Source organism: Gorilla gorilla, chromosome 14 (assembly GCF_029281585.2).
Source record: "Gorilla gorilla gorilla isolate KB3781 chromosome 14, NHGRI_mGorGor1-v2.1_pri, whole genome shotgun sequence".
NCBI lineage: Eukaryota > Metazoa > Chordata > Mammalia > Primates > Hominidae > Gorilla > Gorilla gorilla.
In genome coordinates, this window is record NC_073238.2 from 7,072,608 (window position 1) to 7,090,988 (window position 18,381).

Genomic DNA, 18,381 nt, shown 5'->3' on the forward strand with positions numbered 1-18,381 from the left:
CTTTATTCTTTTCTACTATTTTCTGGGTAAGTTTCTCAATCTAATCTTCTAACTCTAAATTAATTAGCTTTTCACATGTATCCAAACTACTATTTATCCCTCAACAAGTTATATTTTTTTGACAGTCATACTTTTACAGTTAAGGCTTTCTCTTTTATTTTTTCTTACGACTCCCATTCTCATTTCATGTTTCAACATCTTCCTTTGTGTCCTCTTATCCTTAAGAATATTTGTCATGCTTACTTTAAAATCTTGGTCAGTGTGTTCCAGTAGTTTTGCTACAGTCGGTATGCTGTTGTTCAGCTTGTTGTATTTCTTTTTCAGTAGTTGTATTCCTCAGATATCTAATCATGTTGGTTTGTGAACTCAGATTTTTTGTGGCTGTTGGCTACTCTGGTCATTTGTATTGGGGAAGGACTGAAGGACAATCTCAGTCTGCTGCTGTTGTTGCCACATAATTATTAATAGCACCCACTTTTTCCTTTCAAAAGTGTCCTGGTTTGGGCAGGAATTATATAGTCAGTCTCACTGAAATCTAGGACGTAAGCTGTGTCATTGTCAGTAAGTTTAAAATGAAGAGAAGTGATGTGCCCCAGGGTAGAGAGTCTCAGAAACCATGAAACACTGACCAGGCAACTCCTCTGGGTTGTGAAAAGGAAAAACTTTAGACAAGGTAAATTTAAGAGTTTAATAGTGCAAGAATGATTCGTGAGTTGGGAAGCTTTTAGAACGAGAACAAGTTCTGAGAACTGCAAGCTGGCAACGTGGCCAGACAGCATTATGGACAGAAAATGGAAGTGAGGTCCAGAAACAGCTTTGTTGTTTACAACTGGTTACAGCTGGATGTTTTGTCTTATTTGAATCAGTCAGCCACCCGCAATTGACTGAAGCTCAGCTGCTGCAATTGACTGAGACACAGCTATCTGTTACAAGTGTGTATTCTATTCATAATTATGCTGTTAGTTTACACACTAGGTTAGCTTGCAGTTTGTTGCATAAGGACTCAAGTACAGAGGCAACCACAGGGAAAATTTTGTTTAATTAAACAACTATATCACCTTGAAGCTCCTGAACAAAGCAGCATTGGAGGAGACAATCTCTCTGGTTTGTAACCTGGGCTTTGGAGATGGAGGCAGGTGGAGGAGTGAAGGCCCAAGGATGGCTCTTCAGCCCTTCCCTGTTTTCATCAGCCAGCCTAATGCTCTCCTAATTTTACTGTAACTACTCCTGGGTAGTTGCTGTTGTTGTCTATGGAGACAGGCAGGGATGGTCACTATTGTTTCCAAATGGCTAAATTGCATGTGTTTTGTTTTGTTTTGTTTTTTCAGAACAGCTAGTTTATTAGTTGTAGGGTTATTGTAGCTAATTTGAATAAAAATTAAGCCTACAAATTCACATGGTATTTGATTATGTACAATTTAGTTTAATTCTTTAGCTCTGACCCAAATGAAGTGATATCACTAACCCATGATGGAGTCCTCAGTGAAAGTGAAACGATATCACTAGCCTATAATGGAGCCATCAGTGAAAGGTGTTATGTGTGTGTATGTTCATAAAGATACACACAAATGTTAACTATAGAGTTTCTTGGACACTGTTTCTAAAGCACTGGTAGTTTCAGCTTCTGTATGTAACATCCTTTTCTTTTTGGGTCTAGTTGGATACAAGATAAGTAGATCACAAGAAGTCTACTTCTTCTTCCTAGCTGAATTGACTAGTAGCTAAAACTTTTAGAAAACTGTTGGATTGCCTGTGTATGAGATTCTACCAGGTTAGGCTATATTGGTTTCTAGGGCTGCTTTAACAAAGTATCACAAACCAAGTGGCTTAAACAAAAATTAATGATCTCATAGTCCTAGGGACTAGAAATCTGAAATTGAGGTTGTCAGTAGGGTTGGCTTTTTATGAAGGCTATAAGGAAGAATCTGTTTCATACCTCTTTGCTAGCTTTTTCTGGTTGCTGGCAATCTTTGGCATTCCTTGGCAGGTAGACTCTTGTCTAGAGTAACTGCAGCTATTTGACCAAAAGTGTAAGTCCAAATTGTGTTTGTATCTGAGTAATATGCTTTTATAATTCCCCAGCCCACAGCCAATTGAGTTGATGGTAGTAACCTATGATAGAGCCACCCATGAAATGTGAATGAGAAACAGATTTATATACAAGTAAGTGTATATATACATATATACACATAACATACACGCATGCATACACATACACACACAGAAACATAAAACAATGAAAGAGAAAGAGAAGTTGATATTTGTAAAATTCACTGTCAGGTGTATCCTTGGAAATACAGAGTATCTTTGACACTATGTCTAAATCTTCTCACTGTAGGATCTATAGATAACCTTCTATTTTTTTTTCAGACCAAATTGGATAAAAGAGGATGAAGTCATGAAAGGGATGCTTCTTCCTCTTAGTATATTTGTCACTCTCAGTTAGTCGTATCCAATCCCTTAGGAACCTCTGAGGTTTTCCATTTATGAGACTCTCCTACTACTAGAGTGGGCCAAAGGGAGAGAGAATCCTATATGGAGCAATGGGGAGGTAACAGGTGACAGGGAGGAGTGAAGCACTCAGCAAAAAGAACAGAGTTCATGAAACCGTAATGGGTTCCTCACCTTCTAGAGTTCTACCACCATGTGAGGCTGGTGCTCCAAACCCAAACCCACAATCATTTTGTAGGGAGTTCCTGACTCAGGCCTACAGCTACATGGTCATATCTTCTGGGCAGGAAAGACAGCCATGATGGGTGAAAGTAAAGAAGTGACAGAAGGACTTAGGAATCAAGAATTTAGATGGGGTAAGAGGCATGTTTCCTTACAGACTGCAGTTACATTAGAAATAAATGCCACTGGCCAGGCATGGTGGCTCATATCTGTAATCCCAGCACTTTGGGAGGCCAAGACAGCTAGATCACTGGAGGCCAGGAATTTGAGACAAGCCTGACCAACATGGCTAAACCCTGTCTCTACTAAAAATACAAAAATTAGCCAGGTGTTGTGGTGCATGCCTGTAATCCCATCTACTCAGGAGGCTGAGGAAGGAGAATTGCTTGAACCTGGGAGGCGGAGGTTGCAGTGAGCCAAGATGGCACCACTGCACTCCAGCCTCAGTGAGAGTGAGACTCCACCTAAAAAAAAGGATACACCTAGTTCGAATTAGTGATATACACATGAATATTTAAATGTCAACCAGATAGTACATCGTAGAGTAACTGTAGCTGTTTGATTCAAAAAGTAAGTTTAGAATTACATGTGTGTCCAACTATCTACTTTTATATTCCTTTAGCCTGCATACAGAATTGACATCAATGACCTATGATAGAACCACCAATGAAATGTGAATTATAAAATATATATACACAAATATTTAAAGAAATATATATGTAGATATACATACTTCTGTCTATCTAGACACACAGGGAGAGAGAGAAAGGGAGAGAAAGAGAAAAGAGAGAGAGAATCGACAGAGAGAAAGATGAAGATTATGTGCTTACACTCAGGATCATCTATGGCCATACAGAATGTCTTTTACACTGTTTATAAACCTCCTCACTATAGGCCCTGCAGGCCCCTTATCCAACTTTTTGATTAAATTGGATAAAAAAGGAACAGGGCAAAAAAGGGAAACTTCTTGTTATTGTCTTGTCACCCTTAGTAGCAGGCACATACTTAGGAAAGTCAGATTTTCTGTGTATGAGACATACTAGAGTGGACCAAGGGAAGAAAATCCTATGCAGAGCAACAAGCGAGTAACAGTGGACAGGGAGCAGTGGAGCCCTTAGGGAAAAGAAACAGAGCTAATGGCCCTGGCAGGGTTCCTCACACCCAGAGCTCTACCACCATGTGAGGCTAACACTGCAAGCCCACACCCATCATCACATTGTATGGGGCAGTTTCTTGACCCTGTGTGAGAGCAGAGAAGACACCTATAATGGCAAAAACAAGGCACTCATGAAGGGATTTTAGTGTCAGGAAATGAGATGGGGTCAAGGGGATTTGTATACAGAAACTGCAGCTGAATTTGAAATAAAGTAAACCACCAAATTCTTAGTTTGTGCTGTGTTCAATTGTAAAGAACTAAACATCGCTTGTGAGTAATTCAAACCAGAAAGTGAAGTCCAGGATGTCATATTGGTGTTGGACGATACATATATATATTTAAATTCTGTAGCACTGCCAAGTCTAAATTCAAATCAGTACCCTGGAGTGGAGCTGTCAGTGAACTGTGAGACAGAAATAATATAGAGGCTGGGCGCGGTGGCTCACGCCTATAATCCCAGCACTTTGGGAGGCCGAGGTGGGTGGATCATGAGGTCAGGAGATCGAGACCATCCTGGCTAACACAGTGAAACCCAATCTCTACTAAAAATACAAAAAATTATCTGGGTGTGGTGGCGGGTGCCTGTAGTCCCAGCTACTCAGGAGGCTGAGGCAGGAGAATGGCATGAACCCGGGAGGCGGAGTTTGCAGTGAGCCGAGATCGTGCCACTGCACTCCAGCCTGGGCAACAGAGGGAGACTCCCCCTCAAAAAAAGAAAAAAAAGAAAAAGAAAAAGAAATAAATCAATATAGATATAAGGATGTATGAACAAGGGAGGAAACGATTATATACCATTTATATATACCTATATGCATTCATATTAAATCAAGGCATGCACCCACAGGTACTGCAGAGAAATATAAAGGTTGAGGTTAGGGAAGTTCCCATTCAAGGGCATTAATGGAAAAACAAAAAGCTTTTGACACATGTGTCTGCGTGATCTCACTATAGGATATGAAGGTGACTTTATGTCTTGAATGAATTTAGATAAAAGATGGCCACATAAAAAGAAGAATGATTTTTCTTACTAGTCTGTTTGATACTCGAGTAAAAATAAAAAATAATTTTCAGACTGCCTGTATGTGAGACCTTACTATAATGGCTGAGGACAGCAGAGAATCCTCTTTGGAAACAGGATAGCACAGCAGGGACGGAGAGTAGTGAAGACCTCAGGAGAAGAGAAAAAAGCTAACAACCCTAGAAATGTTTTCGACCCTGCAGAACTCTGCCGCAATACAGGGTGGTGCTCAAAACCCCAAATACCATCATATTGGATTGTGTCCTTGACTCAGACCTGCAGTTACTTTATCGTACTTGTGGACCAAGAGAGACAATCAAGTGAAGAAGTAATGGAGGGCTTTCGAGGCAGCACATTTAGTGGAATAAGAGGGCTGACTACCTCCACGCAAAAGTTTAGTTTGAAATAACTGCCACCACAAAGGCTGTCACGCATTGGGACTGAGGTCATAATAAAGAGGTTTATTTAAATCTGAAAGCATTACTATTTTCCCCAGCCTAAGATGTTGGTTGCCATCATATAAATCCTCCTTTTTAATAAAAAAAATGACATTTTAGAACCAAATAGTGCTATACACATGAATAGTCAGAACTTAACTGGTTTATGTGCAGAGTAATGAAAGCTAGTTTTACCAGAAAAGTAAATTTTGAATTGTGTCTCCTGTCTGACTGTATTCTTTTGTCATCCTCTAGTCCACCCACAAATGAATTATCAGGAGTGAACCCAGAGGCACGTATGAATGAAAGGTGAGTTATGCATATGTGTGTCTTTATTTATCGAATTATAACTGAGCATAGAAGTATTCACACACACAGGCACATAAACAAATATATCCATCCATCCATCCATGCATCCATCCGTACACACTTCTCTCAAACACATCCACTAACAAATCCACGCATACAGTGGAAACATACAACAAGGAGACAGACGGCCGGACATTTGTGGAGTTTATTCTGGGAAGCCTGCGTGGCCATAGAGAGTGGTTTTTAACAGGATTTCCAATTCTTCTCCTCGTAGCCTTTGTAGGTAACATTGCTTCCTTTTCTAACGGAGTGATATAAAAAGGAGCAGGTCATAGGAGAGCTGCTGCTTCCTATGTTAGTGTATTTGTCACTGTTAGTTCCTAGTAAGCAGCTTCTTAAAGGACTCAGATTTCCTGAGTTTGAGAGCCCACCAGATTGACAGAAAGGAGGAGAAAATCCTGTTTGCAACATGGAGGAGATAGCAGCTGACAAGGAGCAGTGAAGCCCTGGGCAGAAAAGAACAGAGCTAATGGAACATGGACTTGTCCCTCACACTCCAGAGCTCTGTCAACATATGAGGTTGGTGCTAAAACATAAACACAAGCACACCACCTCATTGGATGCAGCCCTTCCTTAGGCCCACAGCTACTTGCCTGTGTCCCATGGACAGGAAAGACTAGCATGATGGGTGAAAGGAAAGACGTGATGGAGAGATCCAGGAAGTGGGCCATAGATGGGATTAGGAGGAGGAATGCCTACACAGTGGAGTTGAATTTAAAAGAAATTCACCCACAAAAGGCTGTCTGTCGTGCATTGGCCAGCTCCAGTGGTACAGAGTTTTGGTGAACTCTTGAGTCAGTGAGTCTTAGATAGATGTGCTGCAATCATATAAAGTATGATGTGTAGGGTAAATGGCATGGTAGATTCCAAAGAACCAAATACACACATGACTTCTGTAAGGGTAAGGCAATTTACAGGTTGAAAAGTAGTTGGAAGGTCGGGTGCGGTGGCTCAGGCCTGTAGTCCTAGCACTTTGGGAGGCCAGGGCGGGTGGATAACGAGGTCAGTAGTTCAAGGCCAGCCTGGCCAACATGGTGAAACCCCATCTCTACTAAAAATACAAAATTAGCCGGGTGTGGTGGTGGGCACCTGTAGTCCCTGCTACTCGGGAGGCTGAGGCAGGAGAATTGCTTGAACCCGGGAGGCAGATGTTGCAGTGAGCCGAGATCATGCCACTGCACTCCAGCTTGGGTGACTGAGTGAGACTCTGTCTCAAAAAAACCAAAAACAACAACAACAAACAAAAACAAAAAACCAAAACAAAAGCAGTTGGAATTATTTTGAACTGAAAACCTTAAGTCTAGGAAGTTACATGTTGTCTTAGTATGTACATGTTAACTTCTTTGGCATGGCCCTGTGTGTGAATTGAGAGTACCTTCTAGTAGGCTGGCCAATGCACCATGTGATATCAAGGAATACAGTTATACATGTATCTATGCATATACAAACACGTACATACATGCATTCATACACACAAGAGAGACTGAGTAGGGCTACTGAGTGTGACAAGCATCCATGGGAACAAGGAGTTCCCTTGAAACTATTTCTAGAGTCCTCTCAGAATGAGCTTTGTATGCAATATTGTTTTGTTTTTTGGATGGAGGTAGGAAAATGGGGAGGAACTCATAGAGGGAGACTTTTTATGTTAGTGTTTGTCACATTACCTTTCTGTGAGAATGAGACTTTCCTAGTAGCATGAACCAAGGGAGAAGCGAATCCTGCTTGCAGGGAGAAGGAGATAGGAGTGGACAAAGATCAGAGAAATCCCAGCCAAAACAAAGAACAGAGCTAATAACCCTGGAATTATTTCACCCCCTCCAGAGCTCTACCGTTATGTGAGGCTGACTGCCTTTGCCCATACCCACTCTCACATGGGATGGAGCCCTTGCTTGAGGCCTCCAGCTACTTGGCCGCAACTCTTGGGCAGCAAAGAAAACTAGGATGGGTGAAAAGTGAGGAGGTGATTGGAGGTGATAGAGAATGAGGAACTCAAATGGGATTATAAGAAGGGAGACTCAGGAACTAAATTTGAACTAGAATTAAATGCTCTCCAAAAATGCTGTTACACCTTGAGGTGTAGATACCCTTACTTAATCTGCATGCATCGCTATGGTCACAGCCTAAAATGCTCACTGTTGGCATATGAAACCTCATTTCTAATAAAAAGACAAATGCCATCCCAGGTCAATTTAGTGATATACATACATGTGAATAATAAAAGTGTAACTGGGGAATGACACATAGACTAACTGTAGCTATTTGTTGCAAAACATTAGAATTACGCATTGTGTCTGACTCTGACCATATTTGTCCTTTAGTCCCGATCCGACTGACCTGGCGGGAGTCATCATTGGCTCGGCCCCAATGACAGGTGAGTTATAAAAGATGTACACATGACCAGGTGCAATGGTTCACACCTGTAATCTGAGCACTTTGGGAGGCTGAAGCAGGCAGATACCCTGAGGTCGGGTGTTTGAGACCAGGCTGGCAAACATCGTGAAACCCTGTCTCTACTAAAACTACAAGAACTAGCCAGGTGTGGTGGCAGGTGCCTCTAATCCCAGCTACTCAGGAGGCTGAGGCAGGAGAATTGATTGAACCTGGGGAAGTGGAGTTTGCAGTGAGCTGAGAACATGCCGCTGCATTCCACCCTGGGCAGCAGGAGCGAAACTGTTGCAAAAAAGAAAAAAGAAAAAAAAAAAAAGATGTACACACACACACAAAACAGTGACAGAGAAAGAGACCGAGATTAGTGGGATTAACTCTCAGATGTGTTCATGATAATACAGTGTTTCTTTCACACAGGTTATCATCTCACTGTATCATGTATAGATAACTTCCACATTTTTACATTGTTTAGAAAAAAAGAAACTGACTATAGAGAGAGGCTTCCATCTGTTACTGTCTTGTCACCCTTAGTAAGTAGCAGGCAAATGCTTTGGAAAAGCAGATTTTTTGTGTACCAGACATACCAGAGTAGGCCCAGGGAAGAGAGAATCCTGTTTGGAGTGAGGAGGAGGTAGGAGTACTTGGGGAACTGTGAAGCCTTCAGCAGAAAGCAACAGAGGTATGAGCCTTAGAGGTGTTCTCCACCCTCCAGAACCCTGCCACCACAGAGGCTGGTGCTCCAAACCTCAAATCACCATCCTATTGGATTGTGCCCCTGTGTCAGACCTCTAGTTACCTGACCCTTTTTGTGGGACATGAGAAACCACCATGCTGGGTGAACATAAGGAGCTAATGGAGGGCCTTTTAAGCAGGACATTGAATGGAATAAGAGGGCTGACTACCTACAAATTGGAGTTGAGTTTGAAATAACTGCCACCACAAAGCTGTCACACATTGGGACTGAGGTCATAATAAAGAGGTTTACTTAAATCGGGAAGCATTACTATTTTCCCCCGCCTAAGATTTTGGTTGTCGCCATATAAATCCTCATTTCTAATAAAGAGGAAAAAACATTCCAGGTTCCAGTAGTGCTATACACATGAATAGTCAGAAATTAATTGGTTTCTGTCTAGAGTAATGAAAGGTAATTTTTCCAAAATATAAATTCAGAATTATGTCTCCTCTCTGACTGTTTTCTCTTATCATCCACTAGTCCACAGACAAGTGAATTTAAAGGAGCAACCGAGGAGGCACCTGCGAAAGAAAGGTGAGTAATAAATAGTTAAAGTCACCCGTCAGCATAAGTGTGCATAGAACTATACACACACAGGCACATGAGCAAGTATACCCCATCCATCCATCCATCCATCCATTCATCCATCCATCCACACGTCTCTTCAACACACTTACACAAACTAATCCATGCACATGATGGAAACATAGACCAAAGAGAAAGGAGACTGGTGGACATTTGTGGAATTTACTCTCAGGAGCCTGCATGGCCATAGAGATTTTTTTTTTTTTTTAACAGAGTTTCCAATTCGTCTCATTGTAGCATTTGTTAGTAACTTTGCATCCTTCTTTGGTGGAGTTCTATAAAAAGGAGCAGGTCATAGGAGATTTGCTTCTTCCTGTAGTGTATTTGCCACCCTTAGTTCCTACTAAGCAGTTTTTTTATGGGACTCAGATTTCTGACAGGAATTCATTGGTTTCTGTCTAGAGTAATAAAAGCTAATTTTCCAAAAAAGTAAATTTAGAATTGCGTCTCCTATCTGACTGTATTCTTTTATCATCCTCTAGCCCACACACAGGTGAATTTAAAGGAGCAGCCCTCGTGTCACCTATCAGTGAAAGGTGAGTTATAAATACATGAAGACACACGTATGCATAAGAGTGCATAGAGCTATACACACACCAAGCACATACACAAATATATCCATCCATCTTCATCCATACACACTTTTGTCAAGACATTTACACAAACAAACCCATGCACAAAATGGAAACACAAAACACGGAGACAGATGGACATTTGTGGAATTTACTCTCAGGAGCCTGCATGGCCATACAGAGTGTTTTTTAACAGGGTTTCCAATTCTTCTCATTGTAGCATTTGTAGATAACTTTGCACCTTTTTTTGATGGAGTTGTATAAGGAGGTCAGTTCGTAGGAGAGCTGCTTCTTCCTGTTAGTGTATTTGTCACCCTCAATTTCTGGTAGGCAATTTTTTAAGGGATTCAGGTTTCCTGAGTTTGAGACCCTACCACAGTGTTCCAAGAAAGGAGAGAATCCTATTTGCAACATGGAGGAGATAGCAGCCAATAAGGAGTAGTGAAGCCCTGGGAAAGAAAGAACGGAGCTAATGGAACGTGGACTTGTCCCACACACTCGAGAGCTCTGTCCACATGTGAGGTTGGTGCCTAGACCCAACCCAAACCCACCACCTCATTGGATGCCGCTTTCCTCAGGTGTGCGGGTACTTCACTGTGTCTCATGGGCAGGAGAGACTAGCATGATCAGTGAAAGGAAGGAGGTGGTGGAGGGTTTTCCCAATCATGTGAAAACCTCTCCTGGAAATAAATCATAAAGGTGTAAGTAATATGGAAAACCTGATTCAAGTTAATTATAGTGTAATGCTCAAGAAACCTTGCAAAATGAATGAGATTTTACAGAAGGAATAAAAGGATTGTGTTTAATCAGTGGCTGATTAAGGAAACATCTAGGTGAGAATTCTTAGCTGCTCATTAAGCAATAGCATGTGAGTTTTGTATGTAGTATTGATTTTTAAGCCAATAAATAAATTTTTAAAAGAATTTATTTTATAGGACGTTGGAGGCATGGGCAAATTAAAACGTATTTCTATTATTATTATTATTTTTTGAGATGAAGTCTCGCTGTTGCCCAAGCTGGCATGCAGTGGCGTGATCTCGGCTCACTGTAACCTCCATCTCCTGGATTCAAGCGATTTTCCTGCCTCAGCCTCCTGAGTAGCTGGAACTGCAGTCATGTGCTACCATGCCAGACAAATTTTTTGTATTATTGGTAGGGGCAGGTTTTCACTATATTGGCCAGGCTGGTCTTGAACTCCTGCCCTCGTGATCCACCCGCCTCAGCCTCCCAAACTGCTGGGTTTACAGTCATGAGCCATCAGATTGTATGGAGGCCCTGCCTTGGGTCTGTAGTTACTTAACCCTATCTGAGGGGCAGGAAAGACATCCATGATTGGTGAAGAGTTACTGGTGGTATTTGAACGTGAGAAGGCAGAAAATTACAAGGGTGAGCAAGGTGGGTGTTTACAAACTAAAGTTGATTTTATGTAAATTTTGCCAGAAACAGTAACTTGGGGATTAGGTTTAGGAGTAAAGAAATGTATATAAACTTGATTCATTAAGTTTTTTTCACAGGCCAAAAAATTTCATTACAAACCTCTAAAACCTCATTTCCAGAGAAAAATTAAATACCATGTTTCAAATAAATAACTGATTAATGTCCATTTTTCAGGGGAACTAGATTATAAATTGGAGAATAATTATTACTAATTTGTATCAGAAAATTAAGTCTAGGATAACATGTGGAGTCTTGCTATGTTCATTTTTAATCCTTTAGCTATTACCTCATTGAATTAAAAAGAGTAATGTGTGGTAGAGTCATCAATGATGGGTGAGATTTCAAAATACGGAGAGAAAGAAGAGAGGCATATATTAAGATTGGTAAAATTCACTCACAAATGAAGTAATAAAGAACTGCACTTAAATTGTGATTCATTAGTTTGTTTTTTAAGGCCCAAGAGCACCTTTACATAATATAAGGTTTTCTTCTAGGAAAAAATGATATATTAATAGTAGATTCCAAATCACTGACATATACATTTTCAGAGTTCAGCCAGTTTATAAATGTAGAGCAATTGTACATAATTTCAACCAGAAAAGTATGTCTCTGAAGTCACTTGACCTGAAGTGTACATTTTTAATCGTTAGCACTGGCCCGGATAAAATGACATCAGTAGTCTTTCACTAATTTGATATATATTTGATATAACTCACCTTTCAATGGTGGTGTCATTGAAAACTACTGACATTATTAATTTGGGTCAGTGCTAAAGGATCTATCTACACACACACACACACACACACACACATAACACACATGTATATGTGTGTGTGTGTATATATACAGATATATCTTTTAGCTATATATGTAATATATATAGATATATAAATATGTATGTGTGTATATAGATATACATATATCTATATACATATGTCTACATATGTATATAGATACACATATCTATATACATGTCTACATATGTGCATATTTAAATGTGTGTATATATATCTATATATACATATCTATATATAGATATATTCTTTAGCACTGACCCAAATTAATAACATCAGTAGTCATATATATATCCTTTAATATATATATGAGCATGCGTGTGTATATATGTAAACATATATGTATATATCCTTTAGCATATATATGTATATATACACATATATAGTTTATATATACATATATGTGTGTGTATATGCAGGTATATCTTGTTTTCTTGTGCTTTATTTTATTGCCCCTCAGATATTACTTTTTTGTAAACTGAAGGTTTGTAGCAACCCTACATTGAGCAAGTCTCCTGGTTTTATTTTTCCAACAGCGTGTTCTCACTTTGTGTCTCGTCACATTTTAATAATTCTTGCAATATTCCAAACTTTTTATTATCATATCTGTTATGGTGATCTGCGATCAGTGATCTTTGATGTTACTATTGTAATTGTTTTGGGGCAACACGAACCATGTCCATATTAAGATGACAAGCCTAATCAATGACATGTTTGTTGTGACTGCTCCACTGACTAGCCATTCCCCCATCTCTCTCCTTCTCCTTGGGCCTCCCTATTCCCTGAGACACAACAATATTGAAAGTAGGCCATTTAATAAGCCTATGATGGTCTCTGAGTGTCCTAGTGAAGGGAAGAGTCACATGTCTCTCACTTTAAACCAAAAGCTAGAAATGATTGTGAGGAAGGCTAGACTTCTTGCACCACTTCAGCCAAGTTGTGAATGTAAAACAAAAACAAAAACAAAACAAAACAGAAAAGCCAAAAAACTTCTTGAAGAAAATTAAGACTGCTACTCCAGTGAACATACAAATGTTGAGAAAGCAAAACAGTCTGATTGCTAATATGGAGAATGTTGTAGTGGTCTGGATAAAGGATCAAACCAGCCACAGCATTCCCTTAAGCCAAAGCGTAATCCAGGACAAGGCCCTCACTCTCTTTGATTCAGTGAAGCCTGGGAGAGGTAAGGAAGCCGCAGAAGAAAAGCTTGACACTAAAAGGTTTGTTCATGAGGTTTAAGGAAAGAAGCCATCTCCATCACATAGAAGTGCAAGGTAAACAGCCAGTGCCGATGCAGAAGCAGCAGCAAGTTATCCAGAAGATCTAGGTGAGATAACTGATGAATGTGGCCAAACTAAACAACACATTTTCAATGTAGACAAGATAGCCTTTTATTGGAAGAAGATGCCATCTAGGACTTTTATATTTAGAGAGGAGAAGTCAATGCATGGTTTCAAATCTTCAAAGCACAGGCCAATTCTCTTGTTAGGGGCTAATGAAGCTGGTGACTTTAAGTTGAAGCCAACAATCATTGACTATTCTGAAAATCCTGGGGCCCTTACGAATTATGCTAAATCAAGCAAGATGGGTGACTAGAGATGTCTGGTGCTCATCTCCCCTACAAGAAAGAACTGAGGCAAGAAATACACATCTAAGATTTGATTAGAGTGTCAAAGGGATAGTCCTGGAGTGCAGCAAAGGAGTGGAGACACATCTGTGGTGACTGAAAGTTGCCATAGTACGGAAGCACTCAGCCTGTGCAGCCGCTTCTGCCCCATCTGGATTGAATTGGCCCAGAGACAGGAGGGACTTCTCATTGCAGGGTGAAGGTAGGCAGAAGATCCCCACCAGCCCCACTGCCATCACAAACACAAAGTCTTTACAACAAGAGAATCTCACAGTCTTTGCAAGCCCTCAGGCCAGTTTGGAGTATTGCCAAGAATTGACACAGCTGCATGTCCTGGACTAGGAGTACAAGGTGAAGACTTCCCACCCCCAGAGACTTAAGCTGCAGCAACACAGCACCATCTTGAGAACAGAGTCATCTCTTGAGTGTGCCCTCCTCTGGGGGCCAGTAGCCACTGCGCCTCTCCAGCACTGGAACTTTATCTTCAGTACACCAAGCCCACATGGGTGGGTTAAAGCCACAATCCCAGCTGTGTGGAGGTTGGTCCCAGGACTGGCTGTAACTCAAGTAATGCAGAGTAGGGAAATCAACCCCCACCACCACACTTCCAGACAGAGGAATAATCTGCAGTCCCATCCAGGGTAAATTCACTCTTAAGACAGCCAAACCACTACATGCCCTCTCCCAAGTGGGAGAGGCCCCTAAGCCTCTGAGCAGCTGATACACCCGCAGGTCAACAGAGTGACTATGAGCCCATGCTCAGGACCTGAGAAACAGCCTTGCGGGCCCCATCAACCACAGACATGCTCCTGGCGTGCCCAGTAGCCCTCTGCTTTTAATAAGGGCCTGAGAAACAGTCCCACAGGCTGCCCCCAGCAGGCACACCACCAAGTGGGCCTTGCACCTGTGTCTCAGACCTGAGAGACAAGCAACTGTGTATGCCCAAGTCTCAGGGCCGAGAAGCAACCCTGGGAGCTTACTCAGGCCAACTAAGCAGCCACATACCTATGTCCCAGCTTGAGGAAGAGCCCTTTAGGCCACCCCCCACAGAAACACTCCCAGGCCAACTAAGCAGCTGTGCAACCTTGGATGAGCCTGAGAAATACTCCTGTATCCATTCCCAGCAGATGCACCTCCAGACCAGCCAATCAGCCATGAATGCCCATGTCCTGGACCTAAGAAAGAGCTCCATGGGCTACTCCCAGAAGACATGTCCTTACGCCAGCTGAGCAGCCTCGTGTCCACATCCTGGCTCATAGAAGCAGTCCCCAGGGCTTCCCCTGGCAGGCACCACCCAGACCAGCTGAGCAGCAGTGTGTCCACATCCTGAGCTAGAATAGCTCTATGGACTACCCCCAGCAGACACACATCTAGGACAGCTGAGAACTCATTTGACTGTATCCCAGGCCTGAGAAACACCCCTCTTGGCCAGCCCTGGCAAAGATACCTTCAGTCCAGCTTAGCAGCTATGCACCTATATATTTGGCCCATGAGTTTCCCCCAGCAGACTGCCCCCAGGCCAGATGAGCAGCTGTGTACCCACATACCAGTTATGGGAAACAGCCCTTCAGGCCACTCCTGGAGTGCATGCTTCCAGGCCAGGCAAACAGCTGTGTGCCTGCATCCTGGGCCTGAGACACTGTCCTGCAAAGCACATCTGGAAGTCATGCTCTGGTTGAGCAACTGCATCCCCATGCTCCTGGCTAGAGTGACGGCACCATGGCCAGCGGCATAAAGCCATACTCCAAGTTTTCTGACCCACTGTATGCCTGCACACACCCTTACCCTGAGAAACAGCCCAGTGAGCCCACCCCTGGCAAGGCTGCACCACCATCACTACAAACTTCCTTAACCTAGGCCACTGAGTAACTTGCAAATGTTACTAGTGTGGATCACAGCTGAATAAACTACATGGAGACTACACTTACTGCATCCATGTAGAACCAAGGCCGGTATACCCCAATGAACTGACATCCAAGACCCATTCATACAAATTAATTCATACAAGTAAACCTACTCCATAAAATTGGAAAAGGTGACTTTTTCACCAGATGCATAGAAATCAATTTAGAAACACAGCAACCATGAAAATGCAAGAAAACATGTCACCTACAAAGGGAAATAATAATTATCCAGTAATAGAACCCAATCATAAACATATGATGTGACAGAAAAAAGAATAATCTTAAGGAAACTCAGTGAGATGTAAGGTAATACAGATAGACAAGTCAATGAAATCAGGTGAAAGAGAAATTCAGTAAAGATACAGATATCATAAAAATAACCAAACAGAAGCCCTAAAAGCTAAACAGTTCAATGGATGAAATGAAAAAATACAATCAATGGCTTTACAGACAAGAACAAGCAGAAGAAATAATTTCTGAACTTGAAGACAAGTCTTTTGAAATAACACAGACAGGCAAAAAAGGATAAAAAAGAATGAAAAAAGCCTACAGGATTTATGGGACACCATTAATTTGATCAAATATTCATATTATGGGCATTCCAGAAGGAAAAGTGTAGAGAAAATATGAGGAAAGCATATTTAATAAAATAGCATAACACTTCCTAACTCTTGAGAGAGAGCTAGACATCTAGTTCCAGGAAGATCAAAGAACCCCGAATACATTCAACCCAGACATTATAGGCAAATTGTGAAAAATCAAAAGACAAAGATTTTTTAAAATAGCAAAAGAAAAGTAACACACTTATAATGGAATCCCCATTAGACTAACAGCTGATTTCCCAGTGGAAAACCTTAGGCTAGAAGCGAATGGGATGATACATTCAAAGTTCTGAAAGAAAAAAATCTTTCAGCCAATAATATTATAGCCAGCACAGCTATCCTTTACAAATGAAGAAGACATAAAATCTGTCATAGATAAACAAAAACCAAGATAATTCATCACCACTAGACCAACATTACAAGAAATGCCCAAGGGAGTCTTACATCTGGAAGTAAAAAGATGATAACCACCATCATGAAAACATGCAAAACTTTAAAAGTCACTGTTAGAGTCAATACATAAAGGAGAAAGAGAAAGGAATGAAACCTTATCACTACAGAAAACTACCCAACTTCAAAAGTAAACAGGAAGAAAGGAATAAAACATATACAAAACAACCAGAAAACAATAAAACATTGGAAGTAACTCCTCACCTACCAATAATAACTTTGAATGTTAGTAGATTAAATACCCCATGAAGGATATAGACTTACTGAGTGGATTAAAAAATAAGACCCAACTATATTTTATCTAAAAGAAACTCACTTTACCGGTATAGAAACACATAGACTGATAATAAAGGGATGGAAAAAGATATCCTATGCAAATGGAAGCCCAAAGTGAGCAGGGATAGCTATACTTGTATCAGACAAAACAGAGTTCAAGTTAAAAACCATAAAAATTGACAAACAAGAGTATTATGTAATAATAAAGGGTTCAATTCAGCAAGAAATATAATTGTAATATGTGTATAATTGTAAATATGTATGCACTCAAACACCAGAGCACCTAGATATATAAAGCGAATATTACTAGATCTAAAGAGGGAGATAGACCCCATTACAATAAGAGTTGGGCACTTCCGTATCCCACTCTCAGCATTGGACAAATCATCTAGACAGAAAATCAACAAAGAAACATCAGACTTAAACTCCACCATAGACCAAATGGACATAAATAACAAACATATACAGAACATCTCACCTAACAGCTCCAGAATACACATTCTTTTCATCAGCACATGAAACAATATCCAAGATAGACCGTATGTTAGGCTACAAAACAAGTCTCAACAAATTTTTAAAAATTGAAATTCTATCAGGTATCTTATCTTACCACAATGGAATAAAACTAGACATTCATAACAAGAGGAACATTCAAAACTATACAGACATATGGAAATTAAACAACATGCCCTTGAGTTACAGTGAGTGAAGAAAGAAATTAAGAATGAAATTTAAGAATTCCTTGAAACAAATGTAACTAGAAACACAGTATACCAAAACAGGGGACGCAGCAAAAGCAGTTATTAAGAAATATGTTTTTAGCTTCATCCGTGTCCCTACAAAGGACATGAACTCATCATTTTTTCAGCAAACTGTCGCAAGGACAAAACCCCAAACATCACATGTTCTCACTCATAGGTGGGAATTGAACAATGAGAACACTCGGACACAGGAAGGGGGACATCACACACTGGGGCCTGTTGTTGGGTAGGGGGAGGGGGGAGGGATAGCATTAGGAGATATACCTAATGTAAATGACGAGTCAATGGGCGCAGCACACCAACATGGCACATGTATACATGTCTAACAAACCTGCACATTGTGCACATGTACCCTAGAACTTAAAGTATAAAAAAAAAAGTATATTTTTAGCAATAAATGCCTGGATCAAAAAAACTAGAAAACTTTCAAATAAACCACTGAACAATTCTACCTCAAGAAACTAGAATAGTAAGAACAAAGCAAACCCCAAATTATTAAAAGGAAATAAATAATGAAGACCAAACAGAAATAAACAAATTTGAGGCAAAAATTACAAAAGGTTAACAACAAAAAGGTTTAAAAAATATCAACAAACCAT

General features: G+C 40.6%; 1 protein-coding gene across 1 annotated transcript in view; it reads left to right on the forward strand.

Annotated features, from left to right (window-relative positions):
* Window positions 1-5,450: 5,450 nt before the first annotated feature.
* LOC129528187 (putative tyrosine-protein phosphatase TPTE) overlaps window positions 5,451-18,381 on the forward strand; it is a 40,028-nt gene continuing 27,097 nt past the window's right edge. Inside the window, 4 exon segments of the mRNA XM_055368006.2 lie at window positions 5,451-5,593; window positions 7,972-8,028; window positions 9,255-9,308; window positions 9,842-9,895. Of these exon segments, the coding sequence (XP_055223981.2) occupies window positions 5,451-5,593; window positions 7,972-8,028; window positions 9,255-9,308; window positions 9,842-9,895 (308 nt within the window).